This window comes from Phalaenopsis equestris, unplaced genomic scaffold (assembly GCF_001263595.1).
Source record: "Phalaenopsis equestris unplaced genomic scaffold, ASM126359v1 Scaffold000968, whole genome shotgun sequence".
In the NCBI taxonomy this organism is placed as follows: Eukaryota; Viridiplantae; Streptophyta; class Magnoliopsida; order Asparagales; family Orchidaceae; genus Phalaenopsis; species Phalaenopsis equestris.
The window spans coordinates 217,582-240,385 of record NW_018165407.1 but is presented as its reverse complement, the minus strand read 5'-3'; the positions used below and the strand labels follow the sequence as shown (position 1 = coordinate 240,385).

General features: G+C 37.1%; 1 protein-coding gene across 1 annotated transcript in view; it reads right to left on the bottom strand.

Moving 5' to 3' along the window:
- Positions 1-22,804, bottom strand: part of LOC110032538 (protein farnesyltransferase subunit beta) — an 86,620-nt gene that overhangs the window by 22,152 nt on the left and 41,664 nt on the right. The window contains exon 7 of the mRNA XM_020736199.1: positions 18,875-18,926. Within this exon, the coding sequence (XP_020591858.1) occupies positions 18,875-18,926 (52 nt within the window). The remainder of the gene's footprint in view (positions 1-18,874; positions 18,927-22,804) is intronic.

Here is a 22,804-nt window from a genome sequence, read left to right as displayed (position 1 = left end):
TATTCTTGTTGATTATTTAGAATTATCTTTCATTACTTTTAAGAAATTCACCCCCAATCATACCAAAGGATAAAGGTTTTGTGATGCCTTGTAAAGGAAGTGGTGTAGCTTTGATATTCCTAGCATCAAATACCATAATTCACTCCTTAAACCGAAATGGAGTTTTAAATGTAGGGTGCATTTAGAAGGGCTTTTTGACTGCTTTTCATTTTAAAAAGCAGTGAAACTTCATTTGGGAGCCAACTTTTGAGGAGTTTTTAGTGAAATCACGTTATCAAAATAGGGAAGCCGATAACGGGCTGCAGAGCTCAGTTCGCACAACGATCGCACTCTGGATGGGAAATGACCTTTATGCCCCCTCATCCTTTCCAAAAATTACTCCAATTATCCACGATAGAACCTATCCTACTTCCTTCACCTTCCATCTTCACTATGGGCATCTAGTATTAGGGCATATTCTTGGTGAACTTCGCTTCTCCCCTGCTTTTGTTGTCGCCTCCATGTATGTATCTCGACCGATACTGGTTGTGATTTCTCAATTTTCTTATGTGGTTGTCAGTTTTCACTTGTCATTTTTTTCTATGGTTATAGTTTTGGGCTTCTCATTTTTCTTTTATGATTGTGGCCTTGTCTTCTCGTTTTATTACACATGTGGCTGTGGTTTGAGACTTATCATTTTGCTTCTGTGGTTGTTGGAGGTTCTCATTTTTCCTCTATAGTTGTGGTTCGGGACTTGTTTTTGTTCTGTAGTTGTGGTTTGGGGCTTCTCGTTTTTTTATGTGATTTTGGTTACATGACGGTTATAAAGAGGTTTTGGTTGTGGTTTTGCAATGTCGTCTTCGCTATGAGTGTGGTTTGGTGTTCTTTGTTGGTTGTTAGATACAAGGCATGGGTGTGATTTTGAAATGTTAGTTGTGATTGTGTTTTTGCAATGTTGGACGTAGGTGTGAGTGTGATTGTTATAAATGCTTGTTCTTTTGCTAGGTCATCTCTTAGAAAAGACATATTATATGAATTGAATACTATGACAAGCGTGCAAGGACCGTTGCAACGACGCTCAGGTGTACTAATAAATAAACAATGATTCTCACATTATGGACAAATACAAGTAAAGAAGTTAATCCATATTTTATAATAGGATCTTAAAATAAAATATTCTTGCAGTTAAACTAATAGAATTAACAGATACGGTTCATATGAAGATGAATATCTTATGTGTTCAAGAACTAAATGGGTTACAGAAAATATTAAAGAGATTGATAGCTTTCAGATAGGATTCATGCAATAAATGATGCAAGTATAATGATATATAAGAGTTTGAAAGATAATATTATAAAAACTACTAGAATTTGAGACAAAGTTATAGTCCTAAAAATTGTTGTTGATACAAAGATTTTTAATGTTAGAAGTGATTATACTCCCCAAATAGATTTGGATAATAGGTTCAAAAGAAAAATTTTGAAATGACCTAGAAGAATTAATACAAATAATACCTCTGGAAGAAAGAATTTTTATTAAAGCAAATTTAAATGAACGTGTTGGTAGAGTGATTGATTATTTTAAAAATAATCATGATAACTAAGGTTTTGAAGAGATTGATAAAAAACTTAGAATCATATTAAATTTTGCTTTAGTTCATGATTTTATTATTGCTAATATTTTATTTAAGAAAAGAAATGATCATATCATTACTTATAAAAATGTATCTAATAAAACATAAATTATTATTTTCTTATGAGAAAAAAAGATCATCTAGAATGTAATTACTGTAAGGTTATTCAAGGTGAAAATTTAAGTACTCAACTTCGAGTTTTAGTTCTAGATTTTAAGATTAAGAGTTAGAAGATAAAAAATACAATGAAACATTGTAATAGAATTAGATGGGAACATCTAAAAGACAAATAAAATTATTTTGATGAATAAACTTTAAAATTTCAAGATTTGAGATGTTCATCAAAAAGTCAATTCTTTATGGGATAAAATAACAAACAATATTAAATATGTGGAAAATGATATAGTTGGAGGATTAAAAAGAAAAATTTTATAAATAAAAATAGTTTGTGGGGGAATAATGATGTGAAAGAAAAGATAAAATATAATAAATTTTGTTATAAAAATTGTTTTAAATGCAAAAACTTATAGAACTGGAAAAATATAGATTGTCAGTATGGAGTCTAGGAGAACAATTTGTAAAGTTAAGAACTTTACTTTTAGTGATATTTATGATAGATTGAATACTAAAGATTATGAAAGATATATGTATAAACTAGTCAAACAAAAATGAAAGAAAAGTTAAGATTTGATTCAAGAAAAGTGTATTAAAGATGAAATCAAAAAATGATTTTCTTAGTAAAAGATATTCAACACTGGTAGGTGAAAAATTCTGATAATCTTTTCAATGATGTTTTTGAAAATAAGATTAATCTTAATAATCATAATATCGTTAATAAACATATATTTTTTATTTTTACCATCACATTAGTAAAACAGAAGTTGAGGAGTTTTTAAAGAGAACCAGAAGTGACAAATAAACAGAACCTGATGGTATCCAAAGAGAAGTGGGGAAATATTTAAGATATTTAGGAGTTTCTTAGACTACTAAACTTTTTAATATTATTTTAGAAACTAAAAAGACTCTGAGGAGCAGAAGAGTATTTTTGTCCTCATTATTAAGGATAAATGGTATGGATAAGTGTATATATATATTTATATATATATGAAAATGGCAAACGACTGCTCTGCTAGGGTTTCGAATGTTTCGAATGGCGATCACCATTGATTCTGTCGCTCGAAGCTTCCGCTCCTTTCTCCTTCGTCGGCTCGCGCTCGTCGGCGTTCGTCTGCGTCTCGACGACGACGCGTTCGCATCTGCTCGACATGTTCGCTTCTAACAGAGCCGCTCGATCTGGCGTCACATCGTGCCCGGCTCTGCCTTTGGCGTCTGCGACAGAGCCGCTCGTCCTTCATTGTTTTTCCAGCTGCAGCAACTTCACTGTAGCTTAACGCGGACAACTCTCCTTGCTCTGATAGCGCCTCCTTGTTTGGTTAAGTCGAACAAAGTCCCCTTTGTCCACATGGTGGGTAACCCTCAGGTGGAGTCTGCAGTGGGATTCCCCTCAAGTTATAAGGAATCTCGTGAGGGTACAGATGATTGTCCTTTTATTAAGAAGGGAAGTAGGAAAGGTGGAAAAACAACAATCTTTTTCCTGAATCAGAAATTTCTACCCTGACGAAAAATTCAAGTTTGCTCTTGTTGCAAAATTCCAGTGGGGACACCCTCCTATGGATGCTATCAGAAAGAGGGTTGATGATCTTAAGCTAGTAGGCAAGTGAAAAGTGAGACTCATGGACAGGAGACATGTGTTGATCTAACAAACAGTGGTTGAGGACTACACCAGAATTTCTCCAAGAAATATCTAAATATCGAAGGCAAATCAATGAAGTAAATCAAGTGATCTCCTAATTTCGACCCAAAACATGGAACTCCCATTGTACCAGTATGATTTAGTTTACCTGGTCTCATGTTGTATTTTTTTCACCATCAGACTCTACTATATTGGGTCATCCTTGGGAATCATTTAAAACTAGATCTGCCTACTTTCAACCTAATCAGACCCTCGGTGGTCATTATACTTGTGGAAAGGGATATTACTTTACCTGATGTTACTGAAGTCTGGCTGGGCACAAGGCAACTAATCATCATGGAACACAAATTTACCCACTGTAAGATGTTTGGTCAATATCTTTGCTAAATGCCACAAATTTCATCCTAATTTGAAATCTAAGGTTCAAGTGAATAAGGATGGGTATGACCCCACTGCAGTCGACATTTTAGTTTCACCTGAAGAGGATACTACCAGACAGGAGGTGTCTGTTGCATCTGAGGACCCCCCCCCCATGACACTGTTGGTACTGTTAATGCGAGTGATGCGATGTTGGCACCTACAAACTCCAAACAAAACAATACTGATGGACTATAACCTATAAATGATAGTGTTCAGACTGATAATCAGAAGAGTCTCGCAGCTCCACTTCTTCAAGAAGTATCTGGTGTCATGGTAACTCATACTTCACATATTGTAGAACCTATTGTGGGTATTAATGTTAGTAATCCTTCTTCTTCACCTTTACCCCATCAGGCGGATTCTTCGGAGGAGGAATGACAGGTTTACACTTCCAGAAGGAAGAAGAAGAATGGAGATCTACTAAAACTCAAGAGTCTTATGGATGATACTTTGGTTACTACGGGTAATGGTCAACACCTTACCAATCTGCTAGCTAGATTCCTACCAAGAACTAGAGCCAGAGGCAAGACAAGATTGGGATGACCCACACTTTTTCAGCGCCGGGTAATTTTTGGTTTTTTTTTTATTTCTATATATACTCATCTTTTACATTTCTTGGTGTGTGTTGTACCGTGTGGGTTGGGTGTTTTGGCCCACCCATAAAAACCTATCTGTATCTTTATCTTTAATATATTTGCTCTTGGGCTTTTTCATAAAAAAAAATGGTATAGATAAGTGTGTGCAAATTATCTAAGAGTAAAGTTAATATTTCATACATTAAAATTATGGGAGAGAGTGATTGAACATAGATTAGGACGTAATGCAATGATTTCTCATGATCAAATTGGATATATGCCGGTCAAGTCTACTATGAAAGCTATACATTTATTAGGAGGTTTGATGGAGAAGTACAGATAAAATAAGGAGAATCTATATTTAATTTTTATAAATTTAGAAATAGGTTAAAATAAAGTTCCACGAGAAGTTCTTTGGAGAGCTCTAAGAAAGAAATTTGTTGATATAACATATACTCAAGTCATTAAAGATATTATAGTTTTTACTTGTGTTCGAGCAGAATAAAGATTGACCAATATTTTCCCATTTCAATTGGTTTACATGAGGAATTAAATGTAAACACATTTTTTTTCTTTAGCTTTGGATGCACTTACTGGACATTTACAGGAGGATGCACCTTGGTATATGTTTTTCACTGATAATATCCTTGTTGTGGATAAGACTAAAGAAGACGTTCAGGTAATACTTAAATTATGGAAGTTTAAATTCGAGCCTAAAGGCCTTTATTTGAGTAGATTAAAAAGCTGAATACATGGAATGTAATTTTAGTAGTAGTTCTAGTGGCGGAATTGTAATAATGGGTGATCAAAACATTAAAAGGTGTGAGCATCTTAGATATCTCAGGTCTATCGTACAAAGTGATAATGATATAGATGGGATGCTATTAGTAGAATTCAAGTAGGATGGTTCACGTTGAGGAATGCATAAAGTCTAAGGTGTGATAGAAAATTATCGCTTAGACTTAAAGAGATTTTAGAAGATGGTGGTGAGACTTGCAATGTTTAATGGTGTAGAATGTTGGCATTTAGAAGAGAAGCATAAAACTAAGTTAAGTGTGGCTAATATGAGAATGCATAGGTGGATGAGTGGCTTGACACTTAGAGACATAATGTGAAACAAATGTATCCATAAAAGGGTTCGTGTAGCTCTAGTAGCAGATAATATTATGGACAGTCATCTTAGATTGTTAGGTCACCTTAAAGGTAGACCATTTGATGACAGGTTAAACGTAGACCATTTGCAAGGTATAAGCAGCAACTCAATTTGTCATTAATTTTAGACAGAATATCATCAAACTCGGTCTGTCTAACCCTTCCTTTAAGCAATTGTATACAAAAGTACTTGATAGGGGAGTTGCAGCTGCTGAACGTAATCAGAGATCTAGAGCTTGATAAGGGTTTTCACCTGGCTGCTGAAAAGGATATGGCATTTGCTTTTATTGAATTACATCCCTGAGCATGATTGAAAGTACAGAAGACAACTGTAAAGAAGTTTGATGGCAGGTTTGGAGGCTTTGGAGAACAATATTATATCATCAGCAAAGGCTAAATGATCAATAGCAATGTTGGATTTGTGGCTGAAATGAGTATGGGGAGAGGTTTGAGACAAATGATTCAATAGCCTGGAGAGATAATCAAAGGTTAAGAAGAAAATTGTAGGAGAGAGGAGATGTCCTTGTTTTATACCTCTAGTAGAGCTGAAAAAACCATGAGTTTGGCCATTGAGCAGGATGGAGTGAGAATTATTGGCAAGCCATCTTCTAATCAAATTGGAGAACTAGGAAGAAAATCCCCTAGCCAAGAGCACTTCCTTAATGAAACCCCAGTGAATTGTATCATAAGCCTTTTGAATATCTAATTAGAAAATTACATTCCCTCCTCTACACTTCCTTCCTATCAAGGTCTAACATCATTTCTTGAGCCAACAAAGCATTGTCCACAATATTTCTTCCCTGGATGAAAGCTGACTGGTTCTCACTGATCAAAAATGGTAAATGGGGTTGAAGCCTGAAAACCAGGATCTTGCTAAAAAATTTTGATGAGCACATTGGTAAGGCTAATTGGTCTGAACTGCTCCCACTTATGATTGGCCTTGGCTTTAGGAATGAGAGTAATTGTGGAAGCTTGGAAGTAATTAGGAGGATCAATCCCCCTAAAGAAACTCTGTACAGCCTCAACGATGTTTGGTTTAATGATGCTCCAAGCTTTCTTATAGAAGCCAGCAGAATAACTGTCTGGACCAGCCACCTTACTGCTATCAATGGAATTCAAAGCTGCCCAAATCTCCTCTTCCTGTGGAAGCAAGGTGAGAATCAGAAACTTGGTATACTCTCTGTCAGAACTGAATAAAGTAGCATCAATGGAATCTCTGTGACCAGGAGGTTGGGACATTAATTGTTGGAAGTACCAAAGAGCATCGCAGCAATACTCTCAGTGGAATGCAGCCAAGCACCAGCAGAATTTTGAATCTTGTGTATAGTGTTACATTTCCTCCAATAATTTATACAAGCATGAAAATATTTGGTATTTCTATCCCCCTCACAGAATTTGGTCATGGCAGCTTTTTGTAGTAGCAACTCTTCTTGTAGTCCAATGGCATTTAATAGCCTTTCATTTGCTAACCACAGATCAGTCTCAGAGGCTTGATTGGAACTAACCTTATTTTCCAACTGGGACAGAAGTTGCTGTGCTTCCTCAACTATTGTGTGAATGTTGCCAAAAACAGTCCAGTTCCAGCCTTAAAGATGTTTGCTTAATTTCTTTTGCAAAATCCACAGCCTTATCCAGGGGTTAGCATGATTGTAACCAGTCCAAGCCTGAGACACCTGATTCAGAAAATCTGGATGTGAAGCCCACATATTAAGATATCTAAACTGGGGTTTAGATTTATTGGGAGAGCCAGAAATGGAAATGACCAAGGGAAGAGAACTGGTATGTAAGAAGTCATTCAGCCACCCCTCATTAGCCAAAATTTTGTCTAGTCTTTCCCATAACTTGCCTCTTCTGCATGTAAATTTGGGCCCAGAAAACCTAAGGTCAAGAAGTCCAGCCAATTGGATATTGTCATTGAAAAAAGTGATAGTGGGGATGTCTGGGGGTCTCCCACCCAACTTCTCAGAAGAGGATACCAAGCAGTTAAAATCTCCACCCACCAGCCATTTTGAGGCCATAGATTGGCTAATCAGCAGCAGATTACTCCAAAGTTCTCTCCTGGCAGAAGAGGAGCACCCAGCATAAATGAATATAGCATAGCACGATTCACCAGCCAGCTGAATGGAGAGGTGAATAAATTGGGGGTGATCAATGAGAATAGTCCATTGCAATTCATGCCTACAAAACAAACAAATTTTTTTATTCAAATTAGAACACGGCTGAAATCCAGGGAACTTTTTTGTGATTCTGGGAAGGTGCTTGGAGACCATGGGTTCCAAGATAGCCATAAGCCAAAATTTGTACATCCTATTAAGATGGAGTAGTCTATTAAGGGACCTAGGATGTGCCAGTCCCCTAACATTCCAACATAATAGGTCAATCAGTATAGGTGGATTTGCCCCTTCTCCTAGTTCTAGAGAGGGACTCCATTAGAACATTGTAAGTACTCCCACCAGCTATAACATGGCTGTCATCTTGTAAATTTTTCAGCTCCAACAATCCTTTCTTCTTCTTCTTGGTCTTCTGGACTTGCCACTTCTCTTCAAGAGCATCACTCATCAACTGGATGACAGCGTCATCAAGGGAACTCAACAGGTTATTCTCAAGGCAATGCTCAGTATCATTAATCATATCAACCAATTGTCTAGTATCAGGATTTGGATCTAACAAAGCATTATCTTCATTGGCAGTACTCTCCTTTTGTGTTTGGGAAACATTACGTTCATTGAACACTAGATCAACATCCTCACACGTTATGGGAGCCTTCAGGTCAGAACTGCTAGAGGACTGAAAGGGGTTATCATCTGAATCCAATCTCTGAGTAATAAGAGGAGGAGCATCCTCAACATGTTCCAAAGCAAGATGAAGCCCATGGGAAGGTTCTGTGTGTAGAACAAGATCTCGCTAGATTAGATCAGCTTGAACAGCAATATTGGAATTTGTAAGAGAGATATTGACCTCCAACTTACTGTTTAAAGCATGGGGAGATTTGGAAGGATGGGTTGATCTGAGGTCAGCTGTGTTGTCATAGGATGTTTTTGGTTTGGATGGAGTCTGTAACATTTATCATTAGTATGCCCAAACATCCTACAAAAATTGCAATAGCATGGCTTTTGTTTCATAACAATGGGTTGCCAATACACATTATGGGCAGTGCCCAACCAGATTTCCTCAATAGGTGGGAGGGTGATATCACTCCCAACCAAAATCCTGGCAACAGAGGGTCTAGAGAGGTTAAAGGTGGAGATGTCTAGCTTCATAGGCTTCCCCAACAGGGCCCCAATGGAGAAAAGAACTTTATGATTAAAGTACTGAAGTTTCAACCCAGGGAGTTTGAACCAAATTGGGACTATGGGGGGCTCTTCAGTGGGGTCAAACCGTGGGGTCCATTTGGGAAGTTTCATTTGCTGACCTTCAATGGGAATGTACTTATCAGAAAAATTTTTTGCATAATCCTCCTCTTTTTCTAGTTGAATCATAACATGAAGATCATCAAACAAACCCACTTTCCAATTCCCACCATGCTTAAAATCCTTAAATATTTTCCTAATGGCTTGCATTTTTGGATGACCCATTTGAAACTTACCAATCAAAGTGAATTTGCATTTGTCATGTAGTTTAGCTAGTTCCTGTTCTGTGAAACTGATGGCATGTTTACCACCCTTTTTATAACCTTTTTGATAAAGGAACTCACCCCTTTGCCCTCAACGGCATCATGATAAGACTGTGGGAACACCAATTTGTCCCCAAGCGAAGGGCCCCTAAGGTCAAAACCAACAACTTCAGCATAAGTAGACTTACCCACAAAGTTAGGGTCTGCATCAATTAAATTATAGAGTCCAACTAGAGTGAACTCCCGATCCAGAGGAAGACCAGACCTCAAACAGAAAAAAGAACCCTCCTGAAACCAAAAGAAACCAGGGAACACACAAGCAAGAGCACGCCAACAACAGAACAGCCAACAAACCAATGGAACAGTAACTTCCAAATTCAAAAAAATGCGAGCCCAGGAAAGCCTCTACTCCACCAAACCTCCGAACCAGCAATGCCCAGAAGACAGGAACTACTAACAGAATAACAAGAGGGAAAATAAGGGCCAACATCACCAAGAAACAAGAAACCACCAGGGAGTTGAAACCCTAGCAGAGCGCGCGCGCGCGCGCGCGCGTGTGTGTGTGTGTGTGTGTTTATCCCATCAGATTGTGCCGTGGAACCCAGACTGTTGGTTGACATCCACGATATAGCACCCCTTGAGCCAGGGGTTTAAATCCCCTCTGACACAGTTGACCTTAAGGAGGTGGTACTTAAATTGTCAGACATATTTTATAAAAATAAATAAATAAAAATAAATATTCATGTTGTTCGAACTGCTGTATGTTCGGACATTCCAGTTCTCAATGTCACCATCTACACCCTCAACTCAGACCAAAAAAACAAACTGCTCTGCTAGAGGTTGTGATTCCATCTCCTTCTGATCAGGCAGACAATATGACAACTATTCAATCCTCAGTTGTAGCTTCCTCGTCTTTGGAACCTCCTATCGTGGGGGAGAGGGAGTTTCTTCAAACTTCGTCTGCCCTAGAACCTATCATTGATAATACAGGTGGAAATACTTCTACTACTTCACAACCGCCTCATCAGGTCCAAAAAAATATTAATATTACTCAAGTTCATGGGGATCAAGACGTGCACCGACCTACACCTATCCAACCACCTTTGGAATCTATTGATCAGATGAGTCAATCATTGAATGAGGAATGACAGGTCTACACATCTAGGAGGAAGAAGAAGAATGAAGATCTACTTGAGCTCAGGAATCTGATGGATGATACTTTAGTTACTATGGGAAATGGTACACACCTTACCGATTTGTTAGTCGCCTCACTTCTGAGAACTAGAGGCAGGAGGACTAACGTTGGACGTCCTTAACACTTTTGAGCCCTTTTGTGGGTTTTCAGTTTTTTACCTTTTGTATCTTTGCTTTATCTGAGTGACAGTTACAGCTATATATTTAGAAAAAGCCCGAGGGCTAATTTATTAAAACGGAAAAGATACTAAAAGGTTGTATGAGAGAGCTTAAAAGAAAACTCAACTCACACAATACAACATACACAAAACTCAGATAAAGCAAAGATACAAAAGATAAAAAACCAAAAAGCCACAAAAGGGCTCAAAAGTGCTAGGGACGTCCCACTTTAGTCTTCCTGTCTCTAGTTCTCGGAAGTGAGTCGGCCAACAAATCGGTAAGGTGTGTACCATTGCCCGTAGTAACCAAAGTATCATCCATCAGATTTTTTAGCTCAAGTAGATCTTCATTCTTCTTCTTCCTCCTCGATGTGTAGACCTATCATTCCTTATCCGATGATTGACTCATTTGATCAATAGATTGTTCCAAAGTTGGTTGAACAGTTGTAGGTTGTTGTACAACATGATCCCCATGAACCTGCGTGACAATTACAGCTTGCTCGACCTGATGAGGCGGGAGTGAAACATTAGAAGTATTGTCACCTGTAATAAAGGTGATAGGTTCTAGGGTAAGTGGGGTCTGAAATATCTCCCTCTCACCGACGATATGAGGTTCCAGAGACGGCTGAATGGTTGTAAAAATGTCTGCGAGAATAGTGACGTCTTCGAGGGCATTCTTTTCATGATCAATATTGTCAATAACGTGGAACTGATAAGGAAGAGATGAAATCACTGTCTCTGGCGGAGTACTGTGCTTTTTTGGTCTGAGGTGTGAATGTAGATGGTGGCATTGAGAACTGGAGTGGTCGAACATATGACAGGACAGTTTGAACAATAACATATGACAGTTTGAACAATACGAAGGAAAAGGCTCAATCACTACCTTTTGTCAATACCTATGATGTTGTGTGTCCAACCAAATTTCCTCAGAAGCAGATGAAGTGATGCCTCTTTCAACAAGTACTCTGGCTTCTGATGGACGAGAAATATTAAAAATAGGAATGTCCGTTTTGAGTGGCTTACCATAAGCTAAGGCAAAAGCGTACAAATTTTTTTGAGTAAAATAATGAAATTTCAGGCCAGGGAGGCAAATCCAAACCGGAATGATCGGAGGTTCCGTCTGAGGGTCAACTTCCACAGACCATGTCAGAATCTTCATTGTTCTGTTATCGATCCAGATTATCCTTCTAGTAAATAAACGCGTGTAATCCTTTTCATTATTAATATTAATTTGTATGAGAATGTGTCTTCTATCTAACAGTTCAATTTTCCACTCCCCAACCAGGTGCATAATCAGCTTCATTTTGGGATGACCATACAGAAAATTCTCAACCAAATTCAGTCGATAGAAGGAAGCAAGTTGAATAACTTCAGCTTCTGTAAAAAAGATGACAGGTTTCTCATTCTTCCAACCAAGTTACTTGATATTTTCCTCCGACTCAAACGAAGGAGGGAAATAACACGATTTAGGTGTACTTGAGGCGTGGACACCCGCAAGAGCAGTAACATACGATCTATCCGAAGCCATCCCCAATAGATGGAGGTGTGGCGTTAAGAACAGTGAAGAAAGCAATGAAGAGCAAAGTTCGAATCCAGAAAACAGGGAGCAAGTAAGAAAACCCCGCAAATTCAGCTCATACATAAAGCGCCCTGTAGGCTGCAGTGAACAGGACGCAACCCGCCCAAATCGCCGACGCGGACAACACAGAACGAGGAACCTGCGAAATTAGCTCGAGCAGAGCGCAGAATAGGTCTACATATTTTTATTGATTGGAAGAGGTATAAAAATCCAAATAAATGAAAGACGTAAATTTTGGAAATAGACCAAACTAGGAAATATATCAATATGAAAATAGAAGTAAATGAGTCAAATTAAAGCAAAAAAAAATGCTAATAATAACAGCAGCCATAAATAGCCTAATATTAGGCTAATAGATCTAATACTCAAGTTGAAGCATAGATGTCCATCATGCTCAATTTGGATTTGAACTCGTCAAACAATGGTCAAGAAAGATTTTAGGGATGTCTACTAATCGATCATTAAATGTAATAAATGAAATACAAATCTCCTCTGAATCGAACTTCTTAATGAAATACATCTTAATCTCCACATGTGTGGTCCAATCATGCTAGACCGAATTATAGGCATCACTAATGGTAGTTTTATTATCACAGAACAGCTGGAGAGGAGCAGAGACTCGCATTCATAATTCCCAAGCATGACGGGTAACTCGGCTTCAGCATTTTTCTAGTCCACAACGGACTATTTTTTATTTTTCCACGTGACAGGATTTCCCACACAAATGGCAATATCCTGAGGTGGATCGCCGATCATGGACGGACCCAGCAGAATTTTCATTTGTATAAATAGTAAGAGAATGAGAGACGTGGCTTGAGAAAAAAAAAACTGAGCCCGGTATGCCTTTTAAGTAATGAAGGATCCTATGGCTAGTTCAGAGATGGTGCTCATAGGGATCATGCATGAATTGACTCACAATACAAACTATGTCAAATGTCGAGGCGAGTATGGGCGAGGTAAATAAGTTTCCCCACAAGTCGTTGGTACTGAGTCTTATTCACCGGAACTGCATTGACAACATCAGTTAGTTTTTCATTGGAATCCATTGGAACAGAGACTGGTTTGCGGAGCAGAAGGTTATTCTTTGTTCATAGATCAACCAAATTTTTGCATTGAGATAAGCAAATGCTCCGAGATGACTGAGCAACCTCCATGCTTAAGAAGTATTGGAGTGACTCCATTTTAAATCAAGTAACAATGATACCTTTTAGAGATTTTAATGCTGATAGATCATCACCTGTGAGAACAATATCATCAACAAGGATAGCAATTTTGTAATTTGAGGAATGTTGAAAGAAGAGATTATGATCTGATTGGGCCTGTGAAAAACCCTGACCCATTACCACCTTTGTGAACTTGCCAAACCAGAGCCCTTAGAGAGTGCTTCAGTCTGTAGGAGAACTTCCGCAGTCGACACATTTGTCATCGAGGAACAGTGAAGTCAAAACATGGAGCAAAAAGGGAACAGAAGATCCCTATTTAGGAAAGCATTTTTGACATCCAATTGGAGCAAAGGCAGGTCCAAATTTACAACAAAAGAAAGCAGGACCCGAATGGTATTTAATTTATCAACTAGAACAAATGTCTCTTCATAATCAACTCCATAAGTTTATGAGTAGACTTTTGTGACTAATCATCCTTGTTGTGTTCAAAAGATCCATCGGAGTTAAACTTTGTACTAAAAATCTAGTGGCACCCTGCTACTTTCTTACTTGGAGGAAGGTCCACAACATCCTATGTATGATTTCACTAAAGGGCATTCATTTCATTCACTGTTGCAGCTTTCTAGGAAGGGTCAACTAATGTTGTTTCAAAAGTGGATGGGAGGTGATGATTCGTCAGGGCAGCAGTAAACGCTTTATAGGTCGGCGATATATTGTAGAAATAGATATATTTTTCCATGGCATAAAAAGAGCTTGCTGATTATATACCTCAACAAGAAAACTCACCTCCTCATTTGAAGTGGTATCAATTATGGGGATGCCACTCAAAGCGAATTTCAGATCATATAAAGAGGTAGCGGGCTCCAGAGTGCGACCCTGAGTGCGTTGAGCATAGACACAGAGGATGGGAGAAGGTTTTGATTGTTTGGTAGGTGGTGAATCCAAAGGGAGAGATAGTGTCGAGGAAATCATGTTTCCCCTCATTTGAAGTAGTGAGGGAAAGTGGGGAACACTTTCAAAGAATGAGACATCAGCACTTAGAGTTTATTTGTGATAGAATTAAGACATTAATTGCCTTTTTGAGTGGCAGAATATCTATAGAAGACACATTTTAGAGTCATGGGATCAAGCTTACTACAATTAGGGGTAGTGTTCCAAACAAAGGTCGTGCACCCAAAAATTTTGGGTTCAAGTGTGGTGATGACCAATTGATAGAAAAACATGACATCAAGATAGCTAATAGAGTTCTAAAGTTATGAATATATGTGGGAGTTAGCAAGCACGACATCATTCCAAAACCTTTTCGGGACATTAGGTTGAAACATAATGGAGCGGCTACCTCGAGAATGTGTCAGTTTTTCTCTAAGCAATTCCATTTTGTTGAGTGCTCGTACATGAGTTATGATGGAGGATGCCCTTACCAAAAACTCATCTCAAATAAAATTAAAAAATTCACGGCCATTGAAGGTTCAAACGAATTGGATTGAAGTCTTGAATTGATTCAAAATGAAAAAGTGAAAGTTTTGAAAGGTAATAGCAGCTTTAGATTTATCTTTTAAGATATAGACCCACGCCATACAAGTGTGGTCATCAAATAAGATAAGAAACCACCATATATTAGTGTAACTAAGAGTGCGACAGGGTCCCAATAAGTCACATAAAATAAGAGAAAAATGAGTGGAAGGCGTGCAGGGATGAGATGGATAAGGAACAATAATGTTTAGTTAATTGGCAAATCTCACATTTGAAGTTAGCAATTTTTTTATAAGTAAACATTGATGGATACAATTATCTGATTAAGAGTGTCGGGTGATTACAGAGTGTTCCAAGTAGGAGCTGATTGTACTGTAGTAGATTCACATGCCGTGGTGAGACCCTTTGCAAATGAGGATTTGGCTGAAGATTTGTATGTTGGTTTCCCATGAAGTTATGAAGTTTCTAACACACTTTTCTCGAGTATGATTGGGTTTGTGATAGTAGTCAAAAGTGGACCCAGTGACTTGAGGAGGGTTTGACGAGCGTTGAATACTATTAGTGGCCAAGGCAGTTGATTCGACATAGGTGGAAGTGTCGAGCATGAAAATTCTCCAGCTCTCTTCGCGTCGAATTTCTGTGAAAGCAACACGTGCGGAAGGGGATCCCGGCCAAGGATCTTGTCCCGAACCTCATCAAGATCCTTGTTAAGACCAGCCAGAAATTGGAACATGCGATCTTTTTTCTATAATTTTCTAGAAGAGGGAAAGATCTGCCAAAGATTCTTACATGTAATCATAATAGAGACTGCATTCTACCCAAAAGATCACCAAATCATGTACTACTGGGTCATTGTTCTTAATCCTTGTTTTTTCTCGCAATTTTTTATGGAAACCTCATAAAGTTGGCTGAAGTTCCTTACATCTAAATAGGCATCCCGAATTGCAGTCCATAGGGCACTGGAAGAAGGGAGAGACATATAAAAACGTCCAATCGCAGTCTCCATGAAGTTAATCAACAACGACATGACTATGGAATTTTTCACTTCCTACGTTTCATACGTCGGTCAGTTTTATGTGGTTCACGAATCATGCCCATGAGAAAGCCAAATTTCCCGCGTCCCTCGACAAACAAAGACACAACTTGGGACCATTGGAGGAAATTAGATTCGTTCAATTTATTAATGGTGATTAAGTTCATAAGATTTTTTAAAACTCCAGTCTGTGGGGGATAGAGATAGGTTTGGAGTCTCCAGTGGACTCGAATATATCGTCGGGAGAAGGCTCGGTGGTGGAAGAGTCCGCCATGAGTTCAACAGAACTGAATGTGATGTTAGATTGCCGAGACAGAAAAAACCAACAAAGAAATCTTGGACGCTGAACAGCAGAAGATTCGACAGTTGGAAGAATCTCTGGAAATACCAGGGAGAATAGGCAGGCTAGAGAAAGAGAAAACTGACAAATAAGGTCTCCTGCAGCTGGAACTGGTCGATCTCAAGTCAAATGAGTCGTATATGCAGACGCGGCAAGGAACGGTGCAAAGCAGCCGCGGCAGAATTGAATCACTGCGAGAAAGTAGGCGCGAGAAGGAAACTGCAGCAAAGCAGATGTGGCAAAGCAGAGGATCGACAAAGCAAGGCTAGAAGGAAACTGCGGCAAAATTGAGCGCGAGGAGGCTCGACAAAGCAGTTTCGGTAGAGGCTTTATGAGTACACCAATAAAGGCTTTAGGAATAAACTCATGGCTCTGATACCATGTCAAATTTAGAGAATAGGACTACATATTTTTATTGATAGAAGAGAGGCATAAATATAAATTACAAGGTTCAAATAAGAGAAAGACATGAATTCGAAAATAGACCTAACTAGGAAATATATCAATATGGAAGCGGAACTAAAGGTACCAAATAAAAGCATATAGACTCCAATAATAACAGCAACCATAAATATATATATACAGGTGAGCATCGAAGAAAATTATAAAAGGATTTTCTAAAAAAAATTTATCACAATCGAGGGCAATCATATGAAATTGCTCAAATGAACCCCTCATTTTGATCCCAGCCAAGAACCCCCAATTGCGTTTATCTGGTTCTCATTACCTGAACTCAAGCTTCAATTCTTTGACCTACCTATCTTATATGCAATTGGGACCATCCTTAGAAAACCTTTACAGTTAGACACACCAACAGTTCATTTCTCAAGGCCCTGTATTGTAAGATTTTGATTGAAAACGATATTACACTATTAGATGAAGAAGAAGTCTGGCTTGGCTCTGCTCACAATAGTTATTGGCAGAAAATCGTTATGGAACAAAAACCTCACTACCGCAAAAGAAATATTTCAGATTGCACCCACAGTTGAGATAGTCAAAAATAGGAACATGCTGTTATTGTACCTGAACGCGCTCCCAACAAACTTGATGACAGCCAACCTGACAAGGAATTCACCACAAGAATAGTGTGTGACCCTGGGAACCCTTCTCCTGCTCATACTATAAGGAATAATATTCAGACCGAAAATCAGGATAGCCCCACAGCTCCTATTCAGGAAGCACCAGGTGCAGATGTGACAATTCACACTTCACATACACTGGAACCTATCGTTGTGGCAATGAATGTCTTTCCTTCTGCTGTTGTTCTAATATCTAATCAGACCGAGGATCACATGAGCCAGTTTTCAAATAAAGAATGACAGGTTTACACTTCTCGGTGGAAGAAGGCTGGAGGCACACTCCAACTTGGAAACTTAATGGATGATACTTTGATTACTCTTGGCAATGGCACGACACTTCAAAGTTTGTTATCTGGCTTCGCTTCTAAAAATAGAGGAAGAGGCAGGACTAAACTGGCTCCTCTCCTTAGCTATTTGTTTTTTTTTTTTTTTTTGCATGTTTTAAATTTCTTGAATCTCTCTGTATCATTTTGTAGGGGTAGTACTGTACTTGGTATCGTACGGACAGGATGCCTTTATTGGGCCCTCTCATACAACATTTATGTATCATTTCTATTTCAATAAAATCAGCCCTTGGGCTTTTCAAAAAAAATAAAAATAAATAAATATATATATATATATATAAATTTATAGTTGTTGTTTGTCATGCTTATGTAGTGTAGCAGCAAGGAATCTTGATATCATAAACATAGCTATGATTACAAGTAACCTCATATCTCAATGAAAACCGTTTCTTCATACAAAATATATTTAATGGCAAGCATTTGCATATTTTGACTTTCGTACTAGCTCCTATAAAAAAAATTCAAACCATTTGACAAAAAAAGCTCTAAGAAAACAAAATTGAAACATAAAGTTCACAAGCAATGTTAAAATAATTGCCCATTCAATCTCCTTTTCTGTAAGCGGCTAAACAGAAATAATCCACCACATCCCAGAATGCAGAATGCCATGAAAGCTTCTCTAAACTGAAAGCTGTCAAGAATGAACCATAATTCGCATATGATATAAATAAACAGTTTCATGGATTTCTGATAAATGTTAGTTTGCATCTATAAGACAATCATCTTGGGCTCTCTTCACAATGTTTATAACTAAACTGAGAGAAAAACCACTTAGAATAGGTCATAAGGGGAAGAAACTTGCACCGCATTTTTCTGTTCTAGAATGATTCACGCAACTTTCCAAAAGAGTATATCCCAAACTAATTCATTGGCCATTCTAGCTCAGTAACAAAATGAATGTGGGGATCACAGTTTCTCACCTTTAAAAAGGAAGATGGCTTTCGGAATTTTTGGTAGAACATTTTTGGGAAAATGAGCCTTTCTTTTTAGCTATATGCTCAAATCATGGAAAACATTAACTCCAAGATTCAAACTGTCACTCACAACTATATGGTTACTATCACCAGCATTCTTCCAACTACATTGATTTGCTAAGAGTTTCCACTATCTCAAGACAAAAAAAATATAAAAAAAAAAGATAAATGCCCAAAAATACTGCGCGAGTACCACATTTATCTAATTTTAGTCTCCAGACCAAACAAAATTAATCGCAAATGGTCCCTTGGTGACTAAGCTTGGATCAATTTTGTAAAGCAGAGAAATTAAGTTGGAGAAATGTGATACTCTGGGACTAAACTAGCCACATATGAATAGTTTTGAAAAGTTTGGGCTTCTTCCCAAAGAAAAACAAAGTAATACTAGCCAGTATGAGTTAAAGTAACTTACAGATATTGCAGTATAGCATGCTCGAACGTCCATTTCCCCAGTATGGTGCATTCTGATAATCAAAAAATTATTTTTCTGTTCAGGGATTGAATTTCAACCAACTTTACGTAACCGCTGAGTTTCCACTTTAGAAAACTAAATTATTTCAAAAGCAACGATGCAAAAAATGGTTATAGTTAAAAAAAAATATTGTGGCTTTCAGACAAAAATTACACTTCATAAAAATAAAGCCTCCAAAAAGAAATTATAGCTATTTTGGATCTCAGCTAATAGACCAAATCAGCTAACTATTTCCATTTAAATATCAGAACAACATAAAAACTAGGCTTATCTAAGTTGCATAATCTGTAAGCATAATACAAAAAAAAGAAACATTACCGTCAATACTGAACAACTGTCTTAAATGATGGATTATTTTGTTGGATAACTTGGACACAAAATCTTGTAAGATATGTGGAAATTGAAATACTTACATATTATGGTAGATCCATTGTGAGGTGCATATGCATGGAAGTGATAATTAAATATGTATTCAGATATTAATTACTCCATCGAATTCCATAAGAATGGGCTGCCACAATTCATCTGGAGCTAAGGATCTGTTTGGAGCTTTGGAGCTTAGGTTAAGCCAAGCAGTAAGATGGCAGACTCAACCATAAAATTGCACCAATTTTTTGGGAGATTATGCATGCTGAGTATAAAATATTTTTCTCTGAGTATACAAAATTTTCATGTAATCATGTTCAAAACAAATTTATCAACCATCAATTTGGAATTTTTTTTAAGATTTGACGATGAGTTGTTTTCTCAAGCCGTAAACATTTCTCTATCATCCTGACTTGCAAATCAATCTTCATTCAATAAATTCAAGTAAAGATCAAGAGTGAAAGAAGGGGGTAAACGCAGAACTAAAAGGTGATATGCGCAAACTCAGGCAAACCCACAAAACCAGAGGCGGGCGAAGAATAATTGGTGCTGAGCTTGATTAGGTATGGTCTCAAGCCTAAGCCCCATGCAAGGTTGGATAAGTGATGAATCTAAGAGTTTATACTCATCAGAAGCATAGAAAGTGAACATTGATATGAGAGTGATGATATTGAGTTATATTGTTTTCTGTTTATTCATTAATCATGGCTATGATGATGATTCTATTGAGAACGGGTTGTGTTCTAAAAGTCTCATTTAATATATCCATAGATTTTCTTTACTGCAAGTTTGTTTTGATTCAACTATTGTATTATCTAGTTCGATTATATTCAATCAACCGCTTAGGTGCCTCTACATTTCCCAATTTTGTCCATCCCCTAATTATTGGAATTTCCAAAATTAGAATTTTCGGCGATAATTATGGTTACTAATTGATGAGGGTAAGAAGATTGGTCATTTTTCATACTAACTCAAATTACTAACTCAAATTATGACAAACTATTGGTGTTGAAAAAGACGTATTTACTCTCATTTTAATATTCAAGCACAGACAAAAAAATGTAAACAAAATTTTGTGTAGACAAAATTTTTATGTGAAAATTCAAGTATAAAAAAAAAAGCTAAAGGAGTTGGAATAATAATTTCATCTAACTAACAACATGAGTATATAAGTTCATTATTCCCTAACAAAATTAAAATACAAAAACGAAATGATGCCTCAAGAGCACCTATATTTGTTGGCTCTAGTGGTAGCGTTAGCACCCCAAGGTAGCAATTGTGAATGGATGATGATGCTCCTTAAACAACTATCACAAAAATGACAAAAGATAGTCCTTAAACAACTATAATTTTGGTTCCACATTAACATCAAGTAATGTCTCATGCTTTAACAAGAAAAAATGCTAAACAACGACATCGCCTTTGACAAACTGCAAAATGTTGCGACATCAACTTCATAAGAAAAATAACAAGCAATGAAAAATAAGAGATCACAACAGATGCAGTAACTGGGCACTTGGATTTACAATTGAACTTCGAATGCAAGAAAGTTGGAGTTCAACACCTTTCTGAAGGCTTGACCATATAAACATTTATTCTACATGAACTCAACTATATGCTTATTTTTATATTCAGCGAATTCCAATATGGGCATGTTCAATCTTCAATTTCATATTTACCTAGCATGAATTATATAGATAGCACTATGATAACCTAAACAATAATAGAGTTCTCCCCAAGTCAACTCAAACAGCGAACAAAAAAATCAAGGTTGTTGACTGCGCGAAACTAAATATTAAGATGTCAGTGATGACAAAATCACAATAGTCTGATGATTTTATATTTTTCATGATGAATGCAAATGAAATATTGAAGAGGTCTGTCACCACATTTAGACATATTATGCGAACAAGCAGCAAAGTCATATAATATTTGACAGAGATAACTAACATCAGGAAAAAAACTCTTGAGCAAAATAAGTTGTGATAAATGGAACACAAAGGACGTAACAATTTAAGGAAAATATGAAGTTCAAGAAACGATCACAATTGAACAAGGGAAGGTCAACAACAAATAAGACAACCTGCCCCTCCCTATTGTTTGGTGTGTGCGGTTGAAAACCTATAAAGACAATGGCAACAATCACAACAGATAGTCTTCCTTGAGCAGGTTCTATACCAATATGAAGAAGATTGGACCAACTAAGGGTATGTTTCCAAAGATGGAAACAACCACAACCGATAGTCTTCCTTGAGCAGGTTCTATACCTATATGAAGAAGATTGGCCCAAATAAGCGTCTGTTTGGGGGCAGTTTTCTCACTGTTTTGCATTTTAGGCCACTGCCATACCTCCATTTGACTATTGCTTTCTTCATATTTTTTGGATATTTCTGAGATAGAAGGTTGTTTTTTACAACCAAATTTGCTAAAAAGAGTTATCCGATTTTTAATAAAGTTTTTATAATACTCACAACTTTCAAAATGTTTATTTTCTCCGTAATAAATTTATAACAATCTTTATCAAAAGCTCCAAGAGCGCCAAATAAATTCAAAGTCAAGCCAATCCAAAATAAAGAAAGTCTAAACAATTTCAAGGTCATTGGGTTATGGACCAGACAATTCAAATGTTATTAGACTTCATTTGACAGATCAGCAAAAAAGAGATTTACTTGAGCACAAAAACGGTGTTTTTAAGGTGTTCAGAAATCATGTTCTGCATTAAAAAAAGTGATTGATCTACTAGAATTGTACAATCCCAACCAAAATAAAATTATTTAGATGTCCTTTGTCATTATTAATTCCTCTATATCGTGAATAATAATAAAACGTTTCATTTTTACCGTCGCATTAGCAAAAAAGAAGTTGAGGAGGCTTTAAAGAAAACCAAGGGTGGAAAGTCTATAGGACCTGATGATATCCCAATTGAAGTGTGGAAATATTTGGGAGATTTGGGAGTTTCTTGGCTTACTAAACTCTTTAATATTATTTTAAAAACTAAAAAGATGCCTGAGGAGTGGAGGAAGAGTATTTTGATCCCCATTTTTAAGAATAAAGGGGATGCACAGAGTGTGCAAATTATAGAGGAATTAAGTTGATGTGTCATACTTTAAAATTATGGGAGAGGGTAATTGAACATAGGTTAAGATGCATCACGAAAATTTCTCATAATCAATTTGGATTTATGCCTGGCAGGTCTACTATGGAAGCTATACATTTATTGAGAGGTTTGATGGAGAAGTTCAGAGATAATAAGGAGAATCTACATTTGATTTTTATTGATTTAGAAAAAGCTTACGATAAGGTTCCAAGAGATATCCTTTGGAGAGTTCTCGAGAAGAAATGTGTTGATATGACTTATATTCAAGTCATTAAAGATATGTATACTAGAGCTGTTACTTGTGTTCAAACTGAAGGAGGATTGACAAAATATTTTCCTATTTCTGTTGGTTTACATCAGGGATCGACTTTAAGCCCATATCTTTTTGCTTTAGTTATGGATGGTCT